At 38.8% G+C, this 17,775-nt stretch overlaps 2 protein-coding genes across 3 annotated transcripts; one reads left to right on the top strand and one right to left on the bottom strand.

Moving 5' to 3' along the window:
* Positions 1-1,087: 1,087 nt before the first annotated feature.
* On the bottom strand, positions 1,088-15,104 carry HELQ (helicase, POLQ like). Of its 2 annotated transcripts, none has more exons than XM_082281701.1 (18): positions 14,867-15,104; positions 13,755-14,493; positions 13,223-13,401; positions 12,515-12,715; positions 11,379-11,451; positions 10,796-10,893; positions 10,136-10,234; positions 9,308-9,453; positions 8,170-8,409; positions 7,354-7,495; positions 6,965-7,069; positions 6,234-6,453; positions 5,352-5,509; positions 4,881-4,979; positions 4,422-4,595; positions 3,801-3,914; positions 2,709-2,843; positions 1,088-1,261 (listed from the first exon to the last, which is right to left on the bottom strand). In XM_082281701.1, the coding sequence occupies exons 1-18, from the start codon at positions 15,017-15,019 to the stop codon at positions 1,175-1,177; spliced, it is 3,162 nt and encodes a 1,053-aa protein (XP_082137827.1). In that variant the 5' UTR covers positions 15,020-15,104; the 3' UTR covers positions 1,088-1,174. The 2 variants fall into 2 exon arrangements, with proteins under 2 accessions (XP_082137827.1, XP_082137828.1); XM_082281702.1 differs by having other exon boundaries at positions 14,771-14,869.
* A 141-nt stretch (positions 15,105-15,245) lies between these two features.
* On the top strand, positions 15,246-17,638 carry MRPS18C (mitochondrial ribosomal protein S18C). Its single transcript, XM_082282408.1, has 6 exons — positions 15,246-15,328; positions 15,440-15,501; positions 16,508-16,591; positions 16,991-17,048; positions 17,373-17,432; positions 17,517-17,638. Exons 1-6 carry the CDS (start codon positions 15,277-15,279, stop codon positions 17,591-17,593), a joined length of 393 nt encoding a protein of 130 aa, XP_082138534.1. The 5' UTR covers positions 15,246-15,276; the 3' UTR covers positions 17,594-17,638.
* The last annotated feature ends 137 nt before the right edge of the window (positions 17,639-17,775 follow it).

Genomic DNA, 17,775 nt, shown 5'->3' on the forward strand with positions numbered 1-17,775 from the left:
GAGGGAAATGGATTTAAACTAAAAGAAGAGATTTAGATTGGATGTTAGGAAGAAATTCTTTACTGTTAGGGTGATGAAGCACTGGCAGAGGTTACCCAAGGAAGCTGTGGATGCCCCATCCCTGGTGTTCAAGGCCAGGCTGGGTGGGACTCTGAAAAACCCGGGCCAGTGAAAGATGTCCCTGCCTATGGCAGGGGGATTGGAACTAGGTGATCTTTAAGGTTTCTTCCAACCCAAACCAGCCTATGGATCTGTAATTTAATGCACCAGGCTGCCCCAGCTTTCAAGTCTGCCTTAATGTGCAGGCCATTGTCAAGTACTACACACCAGCTTTGAAGTTTACTGAATCTCAACTGAGGAAGGTTCAGGCATCCTCAAAACTACTTTCATGAAGCTTAACCTTTTGCTGGAGAAAAACTGGTTCAGATACCTTTAAAAATCCTGACTAGTGCAACTGACACATGCCCATGGGGTCTCAGAACTTGACAGGGCTTCTCAAAGGTCAGTTCTTTAAGACTTCATCTTTATTTAGTCTTCACATTTAAGCAAGAAATTAAAAAACCTTAAAAAAAAAGTAAACTTTCTGTTTGGAAGACTGCTTCAGAAGCATCTTGAAAGAATTATCTCAGGGAATTGCCAGAGGCTGGGTACAAATTTGATATTTGCATTTTTAAAAAAGGCTTAAACTAGGCATCACCTATGACCTCTTGCACAACTCTGGGACAACTTCTTTGTTATGAATTGCAGCTCTATTTCTCTCCTTCCATTAGCTACACTTAGAGTACAGAGAATCCTGCAAGCAGGAACTTTGGAGTAGCTCACTCAAGTGCAAGTGTACTAAAGGGAATATCCAAAGATATTATATAAGTGAGCTGTGAACATAAGCTCCCAGCAGAAGTACACACCACGCAGTCAGTCCAACCCCCAAAGCACTCCTAGGGCTATGTCTAAAACCAGGAATGAATTATGATTCTGTCCTATTGCTCAAGAAGTTCATAATCCAAACCTTCAAATGAAGTCCACTTTCCAGGAAACATTCTGAACTCAGAACTCACTCAAAATTGTGGTATACAAAAGGCATTAAATATTTATTAAATTACAGCATCTTTAAACAGGAGAGGTAAAAAACTTTAAAATATCCAGATTTTGGATTCATGATTTCTCTTCATGAGAGTCAGTGGGTCCCTGGGATATCTGTTGGCACCTTTAAGAGTTCTTCGACTTCTTCCTGTAAAGCCTCAGCTTTTTCACTCAGCAGCATCTACAATAAGAAAAAACAAAGAAACAAAAATTAGAAAACAAATACAAGCAGTGGCTATAACTCTTAGACAGATTAAAACACCAGTGTTTCTTCCCAAACTTGCACCTGGGTCTGTAAAAGACTTCTGCTGCTGCTCCCAGGACTGCAGCAGCTTTGCCTCAAAGGACTAACATTTGCACCAACATTTTTTTTCTGATTAGAGTACACCCATATAAAAAGCAGTCACACAAAAATTCATACAGCACACAGTTGGTTTTCTGGATTCTGCCATCACACAATATGCCAAATTTGCAGAACATAAACAGTTTTGTCTGGAAATATTAAGGAACATTGTTAACCTTAGATATTTATTTTCCACGTTGGAGTAAACATTTTTAAAGTTGTGCCTGCTGAGTTGCCAACTTCTTCCTTTATTTGAAATTTCTTACTACAGCATTTTACACCAGACATACAGGACTCCTGATATCAGCAGTTGTTTAATCCACTGCCCTGACGGTTTGTTGCTGGCAGTTGGAGAAGAACAGGACCCCATGCAAGCACTCTTCTAACTTCCCAGTTAGAGAAAACTCCATGAATTTAATATCTGACCATGAGAGTAGGCTAGATTGCTAGATTTGGCATTGGTGTAGATAAGGAATCTGCATATATCACTTTCTTTTGGCTCCCACAGCAGCAAAATAAAAAAGCAGCAAGAAGCCTACAGCAACATTATCTGAACATGACCTTTTAAGTGCATAACCCCCAAAGTTAGCATGTTTACTTTGTGAGAATGTACAAACCAAAACTTTCTAATTGACTGCCTTATTTTTACACCAACCACGCATCCTTTTATTCTGGACATTCCCTTACTTCACCAAGAGCTTGCTCTTTTAGTAAAATCAAATGTGAAGCCAATGCCATTGCAACAGCAGATAATGAACGGAGATAGAGAATACCATCACTTGATAAAGTACTTCCTGCATGTTTTTGTTTAGACACAACTCAGTGTTTGTTACAAAACCGGCATATTCAAAATGGAAAAGAAAGGAAAGAATAACAGGGCATGACAAAGCAACCTAAATAGGTGAGGTTAACCATGCACCTTGCTGGTTTCAATTTCTACAATCCTAGAAGTCCTGTTCTTGTGTCACAACTACCACTAGAACTTCTGTAAGATAAGTCCTGAGATATTGGCAGAACTGAGCACTGTACTCATTCAATTCCCACATTTCATCAGACAAGCTGTCAAGCATTTTTGCCCTTTGCTGCCCCTCTGAAAAGCAGCACCACTTGGCACTATCCTGTATACAACAGATTGTTCTTAGTACAGATCAGTATTTGGATCACAAATATACACTAGTGCCTTCACCAGTAAACCAAATCCTTCCCTTGTAATGTCATTCAGACATCCACTTTTGACATACTGGGAGTTCTGAAGCAGGTTTTTATACCTTTGTTTCTAACTCACCTTTGCAGATGAAACAATTTGTTTGGCTTGACGTCGTGACAAGTGCTCAATCATCTTGACCAGAGTATCTGGATTTGCATTAGCCAAGTGAGCTAAAGTTTTGTACCCTGCATTGTAAAGCTGTTTTGCTCGTGCCTGAAAGTACAAAACTGTGTTAGATTATCAGAACAGGAAATAAGAATTACTGGTAAATGGCAACCTCTACACCAACCTCAAACATTTCATTCTGCATATCAATCCAACTCCCTTTTTTCTCTTTCTGACATGAATACTCACTGAGAATCTTTATAGCTCAAAAGCAGAGCTTTACCACTAAGATTTACCACCCCAGCAATCTTAACTGGGCTCTCAGGAATCCATTTGCCTTTATTTTCTCTGAGCCTAGATGATACCAACTCTGCTGTCTTCTCTTATTGCCATGTTTCCTGTATTCACTGTCACTGACAGGAACGGCAGTCCCACATTCTTTGGAGATGTCTGTCTTGTTCTCAGATTAAAGCCTTACTACCACTAAATTCAATGGTTTTCTGACAAACTGATTCTACAATAGGCTGGATAGGCAAGTTAAATCATTTTGCGAAGAGCATTACCTTGGACTGAAGCCCCAAAAGAGCTTTTATTTTAATAGGAGTCTTTGATTCAGAGACTGGTTAAATTTCTTATTTAAAGTGCATGCAGCACTGCAAGTGATTGCCAAAGCCAAAGTTCCCAATAGGACTTTGCATATTTCTGTAAGGATCTTCTAACTTAAATATGTAAATTCTTATTCCTCTTTACTCCCATGAACTGAAGAATCCTTACCACAAAAGAAACCTGGACTCTGTTTTCCAACTAAGTATACAGCTAAATTATTGTCCAAACACAGTATTTTCACAGCTGCTGTGGCAGCAGCCAGAAGGAAAACATTGGCTCCAGTTCCCATTTCCTCAACAGCTCACTTTTCCTCCAACCTCCAGGCTGTTGTGGAATATCCACATTATGATGGAGTCCCAGTAACAAATTAGTTTAGTTTTTCAGATACACTTGAAAGGCACAGCAACATTTAGCACACAAGTTTACATTGAAAAGTTTCATCGAGCCACGTTTACTGACCTCTAGAACCCCTGCTACCTCCATCAGAGGGATGAGTTCTGTCTTAACACAGTATGTCAACTGCTTGGTAAGTTCTGTCAGCAAGGCTTTATAAACCCAGAATTCTTCCAATTCCTGCAGAGATAAAGATAGCTAAAAATCAGATCCAAAGTTCTGTATTTGGGGAATATGACTGACAAAATTCTCCTATGGCAAAAAGCATATATTTGGCTTTCAGATGGGGGAAGCACAATTATTTCTAGTCATCCTTTCAGACAGTTGCAGAGGTGTATTCAGCACTCTTCAGCTGAACATCCCAAAGCTGGGGCAATTCTAAAGGATAAGCAATGCATTATTTCAATTATCTCCCCAACAGCACTGACAGTAATCAATGCCCTGTACAATTTGTATATTTTCACATTCTCAGTGCATAAAGCTTACTTTTACTATCAGAGATGTCATTGTATGAGCATGCTCTGCTCAGTAGGAAAAATAACTTTGAACAGGAAAGGTGAAGAAACATTTTTGCACAGGAAAGGTGAAATACCACACCTGTATTCAGTTCTAAAGTAAGAGAGCCAAACTCCAGATTTTGCAAAACCAAACCACAAAGAATTTATTTCCATTCTTTTAACACAGTACCTCACAGAAATGTAGAAGACAGGATGCAAAGGAGGCGGCAGAATTGAGGAGATTTTGTACATATCCTCGGGACATGTTAAATTTCTCCGAAACACTCCATATATTGGTCTCTTTCAGTAGGGTATAAAGGACAAACGTCAGGTAGAGCCTGTTCACCACAGCCATGTCCACGTTCTAGGAATAAAACAAGCTAGAATGCAGAGCCAGTATCACAGTGCAGGTGTTCTCTTGGTACTACAAGGCAAATCTTTTCACCTCTACTCCCTTCACAGCTTTAAAACATTTCTATATTACACACAAAGACATTAAAACATTAAGAAAACCAGCGAATGAGGTTAAAAGAACTTTAACAATCAGAACAGTAATAAACAACACTAGCAGAAAAATAATCTAGAATTTGTAAATAATCAAATGAAATGACTAAACTTTTATCTTAGGTATGAGAAATCTCCAACCTACCTTTCTGATGGCTTGACCAGAAGCCTTTTTTGTAATAAAGCTTTCAGGTACTCCCACAATATCTGCTACTTTTTGCTCTGCTGCACTTAGCTGATTGAACTAAAATAAGATTTTATAAAGAATTTTCAGATATTTAGTTCTTTTCATATTATAGGAAACACAAGTGTATTATTTACAGTGAAACAATACTTTTCAGTATCTCTGTAGAATCAGTAGAGTAGTACTACAGTCACTAGTCACAGGCAGATCTGTGGCTTCTTTGCCTACTTGTTTGAATTATCTATAACAGTCCATCTCTGAATGCCGCATTTTAACAGAATTAAATAGATTTTAGTGCTTCCCCAGTAAAAAATTAGCATATTTCCCATCAAATTGTTACCCCACAACATGTCCTGTGTGTACAAACCCCCTGCAAATTTAATACCCAGGATTACTGAATGCCCCAATGCATGTTTGCTAGCAAATTCTCACCTGTCTCAAGTATATCATCCAATCTGGGCTACAGCTCGAAGTCAAATCATAGGGAGTTGCCAGGTATAGGAGATGAAGATTGCTCTCAAGAATCAGCCCCTCCAAACCCTTCTTCAATTCTCTGTACAGGAGATTGCAGTATGTCAAGTCTATAGAGCCTAGAATAAGCACAGAGGGCAAGAGTAAGTACAATTATAAACAGGCACACCGAGTTAAATGAAGTACGTTTTAACATAGAATCAGTCTTTGTCTTCCACAAAAGCTTGTTATGCCATCTGAACTGGAGAGAAGTATCTGTAATGTGAATAACTGTTCTGACCCAACATGAGCAGTGAAGCCCAACTGAGGAGAGGCACTCACCTATTTCCATGCATGTTCATTCTGTGTGGTTTTGGAGTGCTTTGCAAAATGCCTTGGCTTTAATGAAATCCTGCAATAATGCTGTAGATTGAAGGAACCCTTCAGATCAATCCTATTTCAATTGCATTCCATACCCCAAAATCTTTATGATATACAGGAAAAGAGATTTATATATATTTTTTTTTTTATTACAATTGGTCTACATGTCATATACTCCCTTTACCTCTTAAGCTTTCCAAGAAATCCTTCTGGTTACAATAACCTGCTCATAACAATGAATTACAAAACAAGGTCCTGAGTCACTATGATTACAACAACTAAATCAAATCTTTAAGTCATTTTTAAGGGGTATAGTTCTGGTTTTGTTCCCACTGGGATCAATATTATTACATGTCATTGCCACTGTGTTCAGTCATGGGCTGCTTCACTCACATTTTCTCTCCAGTACATCATGCAGTAAAACTGTTTCTCTGCAACTCATTTTTCATTGCAGTTTAATAAGAGGAATAAAAAAAGCCTTACCCTTATATGTAGCTTTACCCAAGGGTGTGATTGTCAGCGAACATTTGGAATTGTGGGCCTTCTCAGATATTCTTCCTTTCAGCAGTCCTTTTTCTTTTAGATTTTCCAGCCCATCTTTAATTATCTCTGAGAGGCTCTTCTCTTTGGGCAGCAGCTGCTGCTGAACACCCAGCAATGTACAGCACATAAAATTGTCCACTTCCTCATGGGTAACTGCTATCTGCATCAGTTGGGAAATGATTAGCATATTTGAAGTTATAATTTCACACACTTAATAAGATATAGGAAAAAAATACTGAATAAAGGAGGAGTTTGTGTTTCCGTAGGAATACATCCCAACAAATAGAATGATAGATACTCGGTGGTGGATCTGATAGGACTGCTCTCCATCTGTTCTATTATTACAGATACTGCATCATGTTAACTCGTTTCCACTGTTTTATTTGTATTCTGAATCAAGTATCAAAAATAGAAATATTAATATTGTATAGTACAATAAAGTACGTATAATTTTTGCTTTTACACATAAAGTAATCGTGTTACATGATTACTTAATAAGTGAGTTAAATGAAAAGATTAATCAAATTTTTGTTCTTATCTGATTAGAAGCTGTTCTGAACTTGTAAGTCCAAGTGTTTAAGCAGTCTGTCTTTTTCTACAGACTCAACAAGTGACATTTTCTTGGCATTTCCAAGCACTTAAGTTACTCACAGAGAAGATTTAATTGATACCTTCAGTCCAACCAAAGATAACAACAGGCTCTGCATTCCCTTGGTCAACTCCAGCAGAAGATTGCTGTAGCAATTCTCCAAAGGACTGTGAACTAAATCCTGAACCTAAAATGAACAAGGAATATATTAGTACAGAGGAATATTTATATATTAATTTTACACTTACCCCCCCCAATTTTCTTTATAAGCTGAATTGTGTATGTAAGTGTAAACATCTGAGGTTTACAGTTGATATCTGAAAACAAACCACATAAAGATACTATTACATAAGTCAAATACTCACATTTTTAAGAAGTGAACAAAAATTAAGCTAGGCAGCTCAGCTCCTCTTGTTTTTTCCACCATCTTAACCCAGCAATTTAAATTACCAACAGCTTTTTAAAATTTACCAAGTGTTTGTCTTTTTCTTGCACTATGAGAATACTTTCTCCAGCACTGTCAATACCAGCTCGACCAGCTCTTCCGATCATTTGTTTATACTGATTCTTCTTCAGGAAGTCATTGGCAACATAAGGAGCCCTGAGAATCACCCTACAAAGAAGCCCTTAATAAGTTATGCTTTATATTCGAATTACTAAAGCAGCAATAAAATGTTACAAATTCAAAATCATTCTTTGTATGTGCCCCTTACCTAGTAACTAATAAAAATCAAATGCACCTCTTTGGACAGATGTGTAGATCAATTGTAAAGCATTAAATTATTTAAGGTGTATTAAATGTGCACACAGAAGTGGATTCTTAGCAGTCTTTGGCCACACAAGGTACAGCAGCCCCATAATCAGAACTTGTATGTGAAAAGATAATACATTTTTGTGTTAAAACATATTCCAACTGTAACTCCTTGGAAAAGGTTTATTTTACAATTTAAACACTGTTCTTAGGGCAGTATCTAAAGAAAACACCGTTGTCTTGAATAACCCTACTAAAAACACTGAAGCATTTTTCAATTTATTAAAATTTCCTTAATCCATTTAGATAAGTGCTCTTCAGTTACATACTCTGAGGTACTTCCTACTGATTCACTTCTCCTACATAAATACTGCACAGTCTTGTGTCCCAAGTTGAACACAAAATCCCTTATACTTCCAATTTCCTGGTAAAAGCAGAAACACACTTTAAATAGCACTGAGATTTCCAAGTTATTAAAACAATTATTTTTACAAAGCAAAAAGTCTATGCAAAAATTAAATGTTTCTGTTACTGACCTTCTAGCTGGCAGGTTGACTCCAGCAGCTAGAGTGGCTGTGCAAGCAAGCAGACACAGGACACCTGAAGAATAAGCTTCCTCTATGCTTTTTCTTTCATCATTTGTAAGGCCACCATGGTGATAGGCAATACCAAAAGGAATTGTTTGCCTCAAAACAGGACAGACAGTTCCATTTCCAATACTCTTTAGGTTCTTGATGAGATCTTGTTTCTCTTTCTCCCTGTGAGCTCTAAATTCTCTTGGAGGAGGAAAAACATTTCTTTAGACTTTGACCATTCATTAACTAAAAAGAAAATAAAAACCAGGAGACATGCTTACTGTCTACTTCTGTTCATCATCCATTCCTCTAATATCTAGATTGGAGAAATAGTTATTTCCAGTAACTTTAAAGCAGCAATACACAGGAGGCTGATTTAGTTGCAATAGAACCCTTCTTGTTTGGAAGCACAGGAACAGAAGGGATCAAATACTGGCTGGGTGTAGATATTGAGTGCACCAAACAAAGGATATGGGGCCAGTAGTGAAGGTTATAGGTGCAGCTAAAATGGTTTCAATTTTGATAGCAAGGGAGGGGATCGTTCATTTTAATATAGTTTCTTACTACATAAATTTCACTTTGCCAGATCATTATGAGTTGACAGAATCATATTTAAATGAAGTCAGTCTTATGTCTTACTTTATTTTCCTTGTTAATGAAGCCTGCTTTACATTTTACAGCTTAGATTTCCAAAGTGGGTATGGAACACAGATATTCAACTGACTACTAAAATACATGACCAGATACCAGGCTATAGAGAAAAATGTTTGTTTTCTAAGCTTCCAGCAACCAGTGAGAAAGTTAGATTAATTTAGTATGCGTTTCCTTATTTTCTTTAGTGTTTGTCCTCTGACGATAATTTCTTTCAACTATTTTGGTATAAAAGTAAGAATTTTTTAAAAGGTTTTGTTTCATAAGCCTTTCACGGTTTGCTATCACTTATGCAGTTAGCAACTTTATATGATTCCATGTTCAAAGTATTTACTTCTAATCACCAGGGAAAGACATTTGCAAAATAGATGACAATAAATCCTAAGTTGTAAGCAATTATCCCACCTATAATTACCAAAAAAAAAAAAAAAAAAAGACAGAAACTTACTTCTTGAGGTACTTGCACACCATTGAAGCCACATTTTCACAGTTCTTTTTAGTGGGACAAAAGATAAGGCAGGAATATTTAGGAATAACTTCAGTAACCAGTGCAACGATGTGGTCAGGATCTGCTTTCTCCAGATTACTAGAATACTGTAACAAACACAGATTGGCAAATATTTAAATTTAGAAGTTAAGTCATAACCTAAATATTCAATACTTGTTTTCAACCATCGCTTGAATACTCCCATTGGATTCAATGTGATGCAATTCCAAGAAGTTGTAGGATAAGCTTTTCTCCCAATCCTCACTTGAAAGACATCTAACTTGAGGGATACATGGATACACAAATCAAATTCTTTGCTTTTTCTCTTAATACTTAATTTTCTTTTAGCAACACTTGTGATACTGGCAGTCTACCATAAGACATGTTTTTCTTTGTAAAAGTTGAAATGAATCCCTACAAGGCGGTAGTAAGCTGGCAAACTCCCCAAAAGATATCTTCTTTCAGAACTAAGAGTGATCAACTGTTGAGAAAAGCTACCCCCAAACAGAAAACATAGAGTATCTGGAATACTCAAACACATTACTCTCCACACATCAAAATACTGACGAAACCTCTACCTTGAAGAGTAAAAAAGAAGTGAAAATCAAGTTAAGCATTCAGTATTTTAAGGCTTTTTTCCTTCCCAAAGCCTACCACTTCTTTCTCATGGGTACTACAAATGAATGATCATGTTTAAGTAATTTCTCTAGTAAAAGGTCTGTAAGCAAATCAGTGTAAAATAATATCTTTCACAACAGTTCAAAGAAGCTATATGCACTTTGTTTTTACCTTGAAATTAAGGAGACGTGAAAAAGCAAAGCCATTTTCTGTTTTGCTGTCAACTGCATAAATGGTATCTCGTATCTTTATGTATTCTTTTAATTCTACCTAGCAAGATAGAAGCCACAAAGAGAAACTTCAGTTAAATGACTCAGTTTTCTCTAAAGCTGTTGCTGATGTACAGCTACAGATTTTTTCTAAGCATCCCAGGTCATATACATACTTGTACACAAGCACACAGTTTAGAATTTTTAAAAGAAGTTCATTGTTTTAATTATTTACCTTGATAAAGCATGGAATCGTAATGGAGAATGCCAAATATTGTATTACATGAACTATTCATAAACCATGCTGTCCTGACAGCATACAAGCCCGAGCAGCATAGATTCTAGTTAAATCAAATGGACTGCAATGATTCATCACAGTAGCTGTAATTTAGGAATTGCTTTAGTTAAAATGAAACAAATGCCCTAGCACAGCAATATAAAGGGTATTGCATTTGTGTATTTAGAAATGCACAGTACTATTTATTGTACTGTTAGCAATTGAGAGCAATAGCAGGCCTTATATTATACACAGCACAAAAGCTGGGACACAATCCTAAAGAGATTTACTATAATTTAAGGGCAAATATCTTCTTTACTAGTTCCTGGCAACTTGTATACATACTGGTCTGAAATCATTAGTGTAGTACTCTGCTTGCAGGAACTTTTGCAGGTCTCCAACATTATTTAACGTTGCGCTCATTCCAATGACTTGTGTCTTTTCTGTCAAACAAGAAGTTAAAGTAAATTTGTTGTCACATTACCATTTTTTAACACTTCTGCTCAGTGTTTCAGTCCTAAGACTTCTTCTTCATCATTAGTCATTCATTGTGCCAAAGTAGCAGGTTTGAAGGGAAAGGCAGCTACTAAAGAAATACTAACTAACTAAGAAATAATACTAAGTTACAAAATATTACCAGAGACTTAAATGTAAAAACAGAGCATTTAATTGGGGCTAAAGGGCTCCTACAAAGAAATGGAAGACTTTTGACAATACTCAAGATTTTCCAGAGACCTATTGTAAGAGCTTCAAAAACATTAGTGTGTCAATTAACACTTAATGAGTAAATGCTGTTAATACATGGAGTCATGCTGTGCTTTTCAAAAGCAGCCAAAACAGCACAAATCCAGAAAGTGAGAGTATGACTTCTCTCTAGAGAGGCCACAACTATGAAATGTTAATGACGTTAATTGCAGCCATGACTTACTATTGGTGTAAAGAATTTTTGCCAGAGTAATTTCCAGAATTGCTCCACGACTGCCCTCGCCGAGCATATGCAGCTGTGCACAGAAGGGAAAAAGAAAAGGCAAGAATGTTACTGAGTTGCCAGTATTTCTAAAACAACCTCCAAAATATATAGACCTAAATAAATACTACAGAACTGTGTTTGTTGGACTTCCTCATGATATCCCTCCTGTAAATTTGGATTGCTACGTTCAGATATATAACCTCACTTAAAAAGCATTTAAGAATCACAGAAAAACAGACTCAAGGGCAAATGTAGATGACAAGATTTACCTTCCATAAACAAGATTTACCTTCCATTTAACTAGAGGACAACTGACAAGTTAACTCCTGACAGTAAACAGTCAGCATGGAGATCTTTGTATTCACCAGCCTAAGGCAATTTTAAACAAAACATGTTTTAAGCAGCCCTTAGAGTAAAAGCATTCCTAGCAGCCAGCTTCCAGAAAAACTAGAAGTTAGTGCTTCAGCTGCCCTCTGTTTAGAAGCTACAGTGCTAAAGTATGGTCAGTCAGCCTGAAGAATTCCATGAATTAAAATCCCTGTTAGATGCTATACACGTTATTCAACCCCACAACTAACCCTTGGTAGCATAAGTCAGCCCCACCACTTAAAAGCACAGCAAGGGGCAATTCTCACAGCCAAATGATACTTGGTATTTTTCTTTTTTTGTCAATGTTTCACTGCGTCACTATTAACACCAGACACAAAGTTGCATGGTTACATCTCTAAGAATTAAGTTCTGGGATTCATAAAATACATTCCATACAATTAAAATTCTTTATGCATTTTTGTAACCCATTAGAGACTTCTAAATGACAAGTTATGCAGGAATTCACCATCAACCACTACCACAGTAGATCTCTCAACATAAAATTTATTACTCTGAAATAGCAATAAATGCTTCATTTAAAGAAAAAAAAATTTCAGAATTACAGAATCATGTACCAATTCAGAACACAAAAAACAAAAGTAATTTCATGATGAACACTCTAGGCTAAACCAATCAAGCAAAAAACTGCTCCTTCCTAAATAATTGCTTATTAGAAACCTAAAAGAACTTGCATCTGATAAATCTGAGTACATCTTGTTGCCTACCTCATCTACCACAACCAGGCCGAGGTCATCGATTCTTTCTGTTTCGATTAAGGAGTTCACCAGAGCATGTCCTTTTTCTATAGTAGCAATATAAAGAGATTTTTTTACTCTCCTTTTGATTGGTGGAAATCTTCCTTTACTTCCTGCATATTCTTCAACCAGGAAACCCAATTCTATCCCAAAACTTGATAAACCCCTAACCTATAAGAGAAAATCAATTAGAGAATAAATTCATGCTCATTTTGGATTTCAGAGCTGCCTCAAGAACTCAATGTACATAAAACCAACTCACATCACAATCAGCTGCTTGAATTAGTGAACATATATTAGCTAAGAATACCTATTCCAGCTACAAAACTGAAGCATCTACACATATTATCAAACAGGGTTTCATCTGTTCTCTGAAACTAACTTTCCCTTTATGCCAAAAAATGTTAGTTTTTATTTCAAGATCACTTCCTTAGCAAGCTGGGCAGCACAAAACATCACAAAAAGCCATTATTTCAAAATTCAGCACCTTTTACTTCATAACTCAACATCTTCACCTCATCATTTATGTCTGTTCCATTACAAAATTACTGACCCTCAGAGCAGCACTTAGGAGAGGTCACCCACTTCCCACCATATATTCATAAAAGCCATGGGAGCTTGCTGAAAACCAGGCAAGTGAGCAAGTAAAAAAGCATATCAGAAATACTGTATCCAGACCTTTTCTTGCACAATGGCAACATACGGCAGGATCATCAGAACATCCTTCTGCCTGCAGAGTAATTCTTGGAGAATTATTATTTCAGCTACAAGAGTTTTTCCACCACCGGTTGGCAATGAGTATATCAAGTTCTTTCTTTGCTGCAGGGATTCTAACATTAAGCAGTCGTGCTGCCACTCTGAAAAATGAAAAAGGGACTATCAGCAATCCCAGGGGCATGTTAGTTGATAGCAAAATCCCTGTGTTTCATATAGAATACTTTAAGCTCCGTGTTTGAGAGCTTTTCCCCAATAAAGCACTTAAAGTGTTCAGTGATGGTGGCTTCCAAGGTATTCCATAATCCAGTTGGATACCATCCACCAATTCCATCCATCTAAAACACCAAAACAGCCACCTGCTAAAACAGAGCAACTACTTTCCAGTGTGGTTTACACAAAGCATTAGCTTAAATATTTTTTACAGCATAATGGGTGAAACAAACAATACTCCACTAGCAATTCTTTTTTTCCAACAGACCATTAGTTACACTACCATAAAGTGTTTCAATCCCTCGAAGTTGTCTGAATAAATCTTTAACCTTGCTAGGTAATCCATAAAAAGGGCCTATATCAACAGAAGAAGATTCAATAGTTTTCTTAGCCACAAAAATCTCTTCAGATAAAACAGCTTCTTTAAGCTGCTTGGTCTTAGAGACCTGCAGAGTCTGGGCTTTGGCATTTCCAGTCATAGCACTTTTCAGGTGATCTTTGAGACTCTCAGTTTTAATTAAAACACACTTTGAGTGTGAGGAAGAGTCAGTAGGTCTGTTCCTGCATTCAGCACCAGCATAAAAAGATGATGGGCCCCTAATTTTATCCGAGGAAAAATTCACACATTCATCCCCCGCTTTTGAGACTGGAGATGTTCTAAAAGCAGAAGAAAGTTCATCCATTTTTTCAAAATACAGAAGTTGTGATAATGGCAAGTCATCTAAAATAGACTCAGTCAGTTCTTGATCACCATCAGCTGGGTCACTGTCACGCATTTGGCAAGCATCCTCTTTGTCACTTTTAAGGACAATCACATTTTCTGAAGCAGAAAAGCTATCTTGCTCTTTCTGGTGAGCTCCTGCCTGAAGGTTCCCAAGAATGATCTCTCCAGCTGCTTTCACATCCGTATTTTTGTCCCGCAGGTATTTGTGCTCAACATCATCCACCTGAGCCAGCAATGAATCGTTTCCATAGAAGCTGTCATAGTCACCAAACATATCCTCTTCGCTATCGTTACTGCACTGCAAAAACAAAAGAGGAGTTATTAGCACCCTGAAGCAACACCACAGAAGGCAGAATAACTTGCAGAGAACAAACATCAGGGGCAAGTCACCTAAGCCTGCCCCAACTTAACACAAAAATATTTTGTCTGATGTCGTCGGTGAGGAGTACTCAGTTTGGGTTTTGAAGGAACGCCTTGACTCAGTGAAACAGGTATCGTAGAGGTAGGCAGGATACATAAGCAGAGAGCTGATAGAGACGATTTTTTTTTTAAAGGCAAGCCAAACGGCATCATACCCTCTCATACAAAGCACGGCCCTTCTCAACAAACGCCACCCTCCCAGACGGATTTCCCCGCCTCGCCACCAGGCCCAGGATCCCGACATCCCCTACCGGGGCCTCCGCCGGGGGCCCCTCGCGACCAGAGCTCGGTCTCTTGCGAGCCACCGGCGAGCTGGCGGCGATGGGCTGCACCGGGGCGCGGCTCCGCTTGCGGTCCGAGCTGGAGCGGCTCTTCCTCCTCACGGCGAGCCTGGGCTCCGCCATGGCCGGGGCTGCGCGGAGGCGGCGCGGAGCCGTCACAGCCGCGGCGGGACACAGAGAGAGGCCTCCAGACCGCCCCAGGGAGGCGCGGCCGCCATGGCGGGAGCGGGAACTTCCGACAACAACCCGCCGGGGAAAACACGTGACTAAATCGCGGCCAATCGCCCGCCCAGAGTCGGGAAGACGGCTCTGCTATTGGTCAGCGAGTCTCCGGCGGCAGTGACGCGAGGGGGGAAGTGGCGGTGCGGGGTGTGGGTGTCATGGCGGCGCAAGTCGTGGTGGCGCGGAGGCCCTGGCAGCGCCTGGTTCCCGGTGCGTCCCTCCCGTTTCCCCGTTCGCCTCTGTCCCCAGCGGCCGGGGACGTTCGCGTGTCCCGGCTGTCGCGCCGCGCCGCCGCTAACCCTGTCGCTCTCTCCCTTGCAGTGGCGCTGTGGGCGCGGCCGTGCCGCCTGCAGCATGAGGGGCAGTCTGAGCGCTCGGACCAGGTGAGGCTTACCCGACCTGCCCCGCCTTGCTGTCCCGCTGCTCCCCCTCTGCAAGGTACCAGCGGTGGCTGGAAACGCTTTGCTGTGGTCGCTGTGTAGCTCGGTCTCCTCAAAACCTCGAATCCATTCTGGGGAGCGCCGCGCAGAGGGAGGTCACCAGACGCTGGAAGTTAAAGCCCCACCGATCTGTATTCCAATATCTTAGCTAGAGCCTGTTAAACCTGCTGTCTCAGTAACTCGGATGGGGAGCCAGCGACAGGACAAGGGACTAATGGCCATAAACTAAAACCGCAGGAAGTTTCACCTCAGCACGAGGAAAAACCCCTTTACACTGAGGCTGGCAGACTCCTGGAACAGCTGCCCGGGGAGGTGGTGGGGTCTCCCTCTCTGGAGACATTCCAACCCCACCTGGATGTGTTCCTGTGTGACCTGCTCCAGGTGACCTTGCCTTGGCAGGGGGTTGGATCTCCAGAGGTCCCTTCCAACACTGACAATTCTGTCACTCTGTGAAAAGTGAAACGTTGCCTTTCATATCTTGTAAGAATTTGGTGCTGGGTGTATTCTGAAGCTTGAGGAAGCTTTCAGTCCTTGGGACATAATTGTGACTCTCTCACTTCAGAAAGTGTGTGAGCACACAGGAGCTTCCTGAGACTATTTGCTTTGAAATTATTAAAAAAAATTCTTGTGGCTTATCAGACAGAGCTACCTTTCTACCAGCTTGCATAGATCTTGACTTCCAAGTAGAAGGTGTCAGCACTATCTTGCTGAATGATTGAATAGAGTTGTTAGTGTCATTGTTACTAAATATGAAAGACTGTTTACTTGTGAGAAGTCTTTTAGGTTGCAAGGTACCATGCAGTGAGTTAATAAAGTTATTGAAAAACTTCAGTGGTGCACTAAATATCTCTTTTGGTTTCAAGAAAAATATTGATCAAAGGATTAAAAGTAATAAATGTTCTCTGTTTTCTCATGAAGCTTACAGATGTTACTATTTCTCTAATTTCAGCCCATACAAATGGAGAACCCCTATAAAGACCCTCCAAAGAGATGTGTCTTATGTGGAATAAATGTGGACTATAAGAATGTGCAGGTGAGTTTGAAAATTGCTGTCCTTGGATGAAGGTAGTTGGTTTAAAAAAAAAAGAAAATCCATTCATATGTGTAGGGGTTTAGAACTTAAGAGTAAGAATGTGTGCAGATTAAGGACCAAATAATGTGGTCATGACAAGATGTTTAATCTACTCTTCATGTATGAGTGTGACAACTTTGTTGTTTAACAAAGAGAGTCCTTGGTTACAATTCAGCTGCCACAAAGCATGACAGCTATTCCACAGAAAATACTGTCTGGTTCCAAGGTGTACTTTTTTCTTCAGGTAGTACTGAGTTATGTAAAAACGGATGAAAAAAATAAAAAACAGGGTGCAAGTAGTAATATAAAGCTAAAAAAAAAAGTTCTTAAACTGACTTTGGTTTTCTTAATTTTAAGTAGCTTCTTTCCCAGTTTGTTTCTCCATATACTGGCTCCATTTATGGCAGACATATCACAGGTATGTGAAGTATTAAATTAAATCATTTACGGGTTAATAATAATAATAATGTTTTTGTGAGTCTAAGTAAGTGTGCATCAGCAGTCTTTCTGAAAGTAACCAGTCCTAACTCTATACATTTTGTAACAGTATTCCCCTGACTTAGTAGCCTGCATCAAGGAATTAAAATATCCCTTAATTTTATGCATTTTGTATTTAACAGTAAAAGCACACGTGCATTTTTCTAGAAAGACTTAATCAAAGCTAGAGGGAATTGTCACTAATATCTCTTTCACCCTTTAGACTAATGACTTGCTTAGTCTTGAAAATAATTCATCCCTTTAGGCTTGTGCAACAAGAAGCAGAAGGAAATTACAAAAGCCATTAAAAGAGCTCATGTATTTGGTAAGTATGATTTTGCTTTCGAGTTTTCTAACTCAAGGCTACTTTTCTACTAAGAACACCTCCATCTTTTTTTTTTTTTAACAGGATTTATGCCAGTTATGTTTAAGAATCCACAATTTCTCACAGACCCCAAGCTATGTAATATCAAGTATCTGGAGTGATATGCTGTAAAGAAATAAACAATAAAACTGTTTCATGTTTATGTATTTGTTTGCTGGAAATGTGGTTTGCTAGTATAATGTGTGGTAGACTGAGGGTAGATATCAGTCTTTTAAAAAAAAATTTTAATGAAGTCTCTAAAATTTATTGTCTGAAGGAAGTATGAAAGATTAAAGCAATAATA

Source organism: Coloeus monedula (assembly GCF_965178545.1).
Source record: "Coloeus monedula genome assembly, chromosome: 5".
Taxonomy (NCBI): Eukaryota; Metazoa; Chordata; class Aves; order Passeriformes; family Corvidae; genus Coloeus; species Coloeus monedula.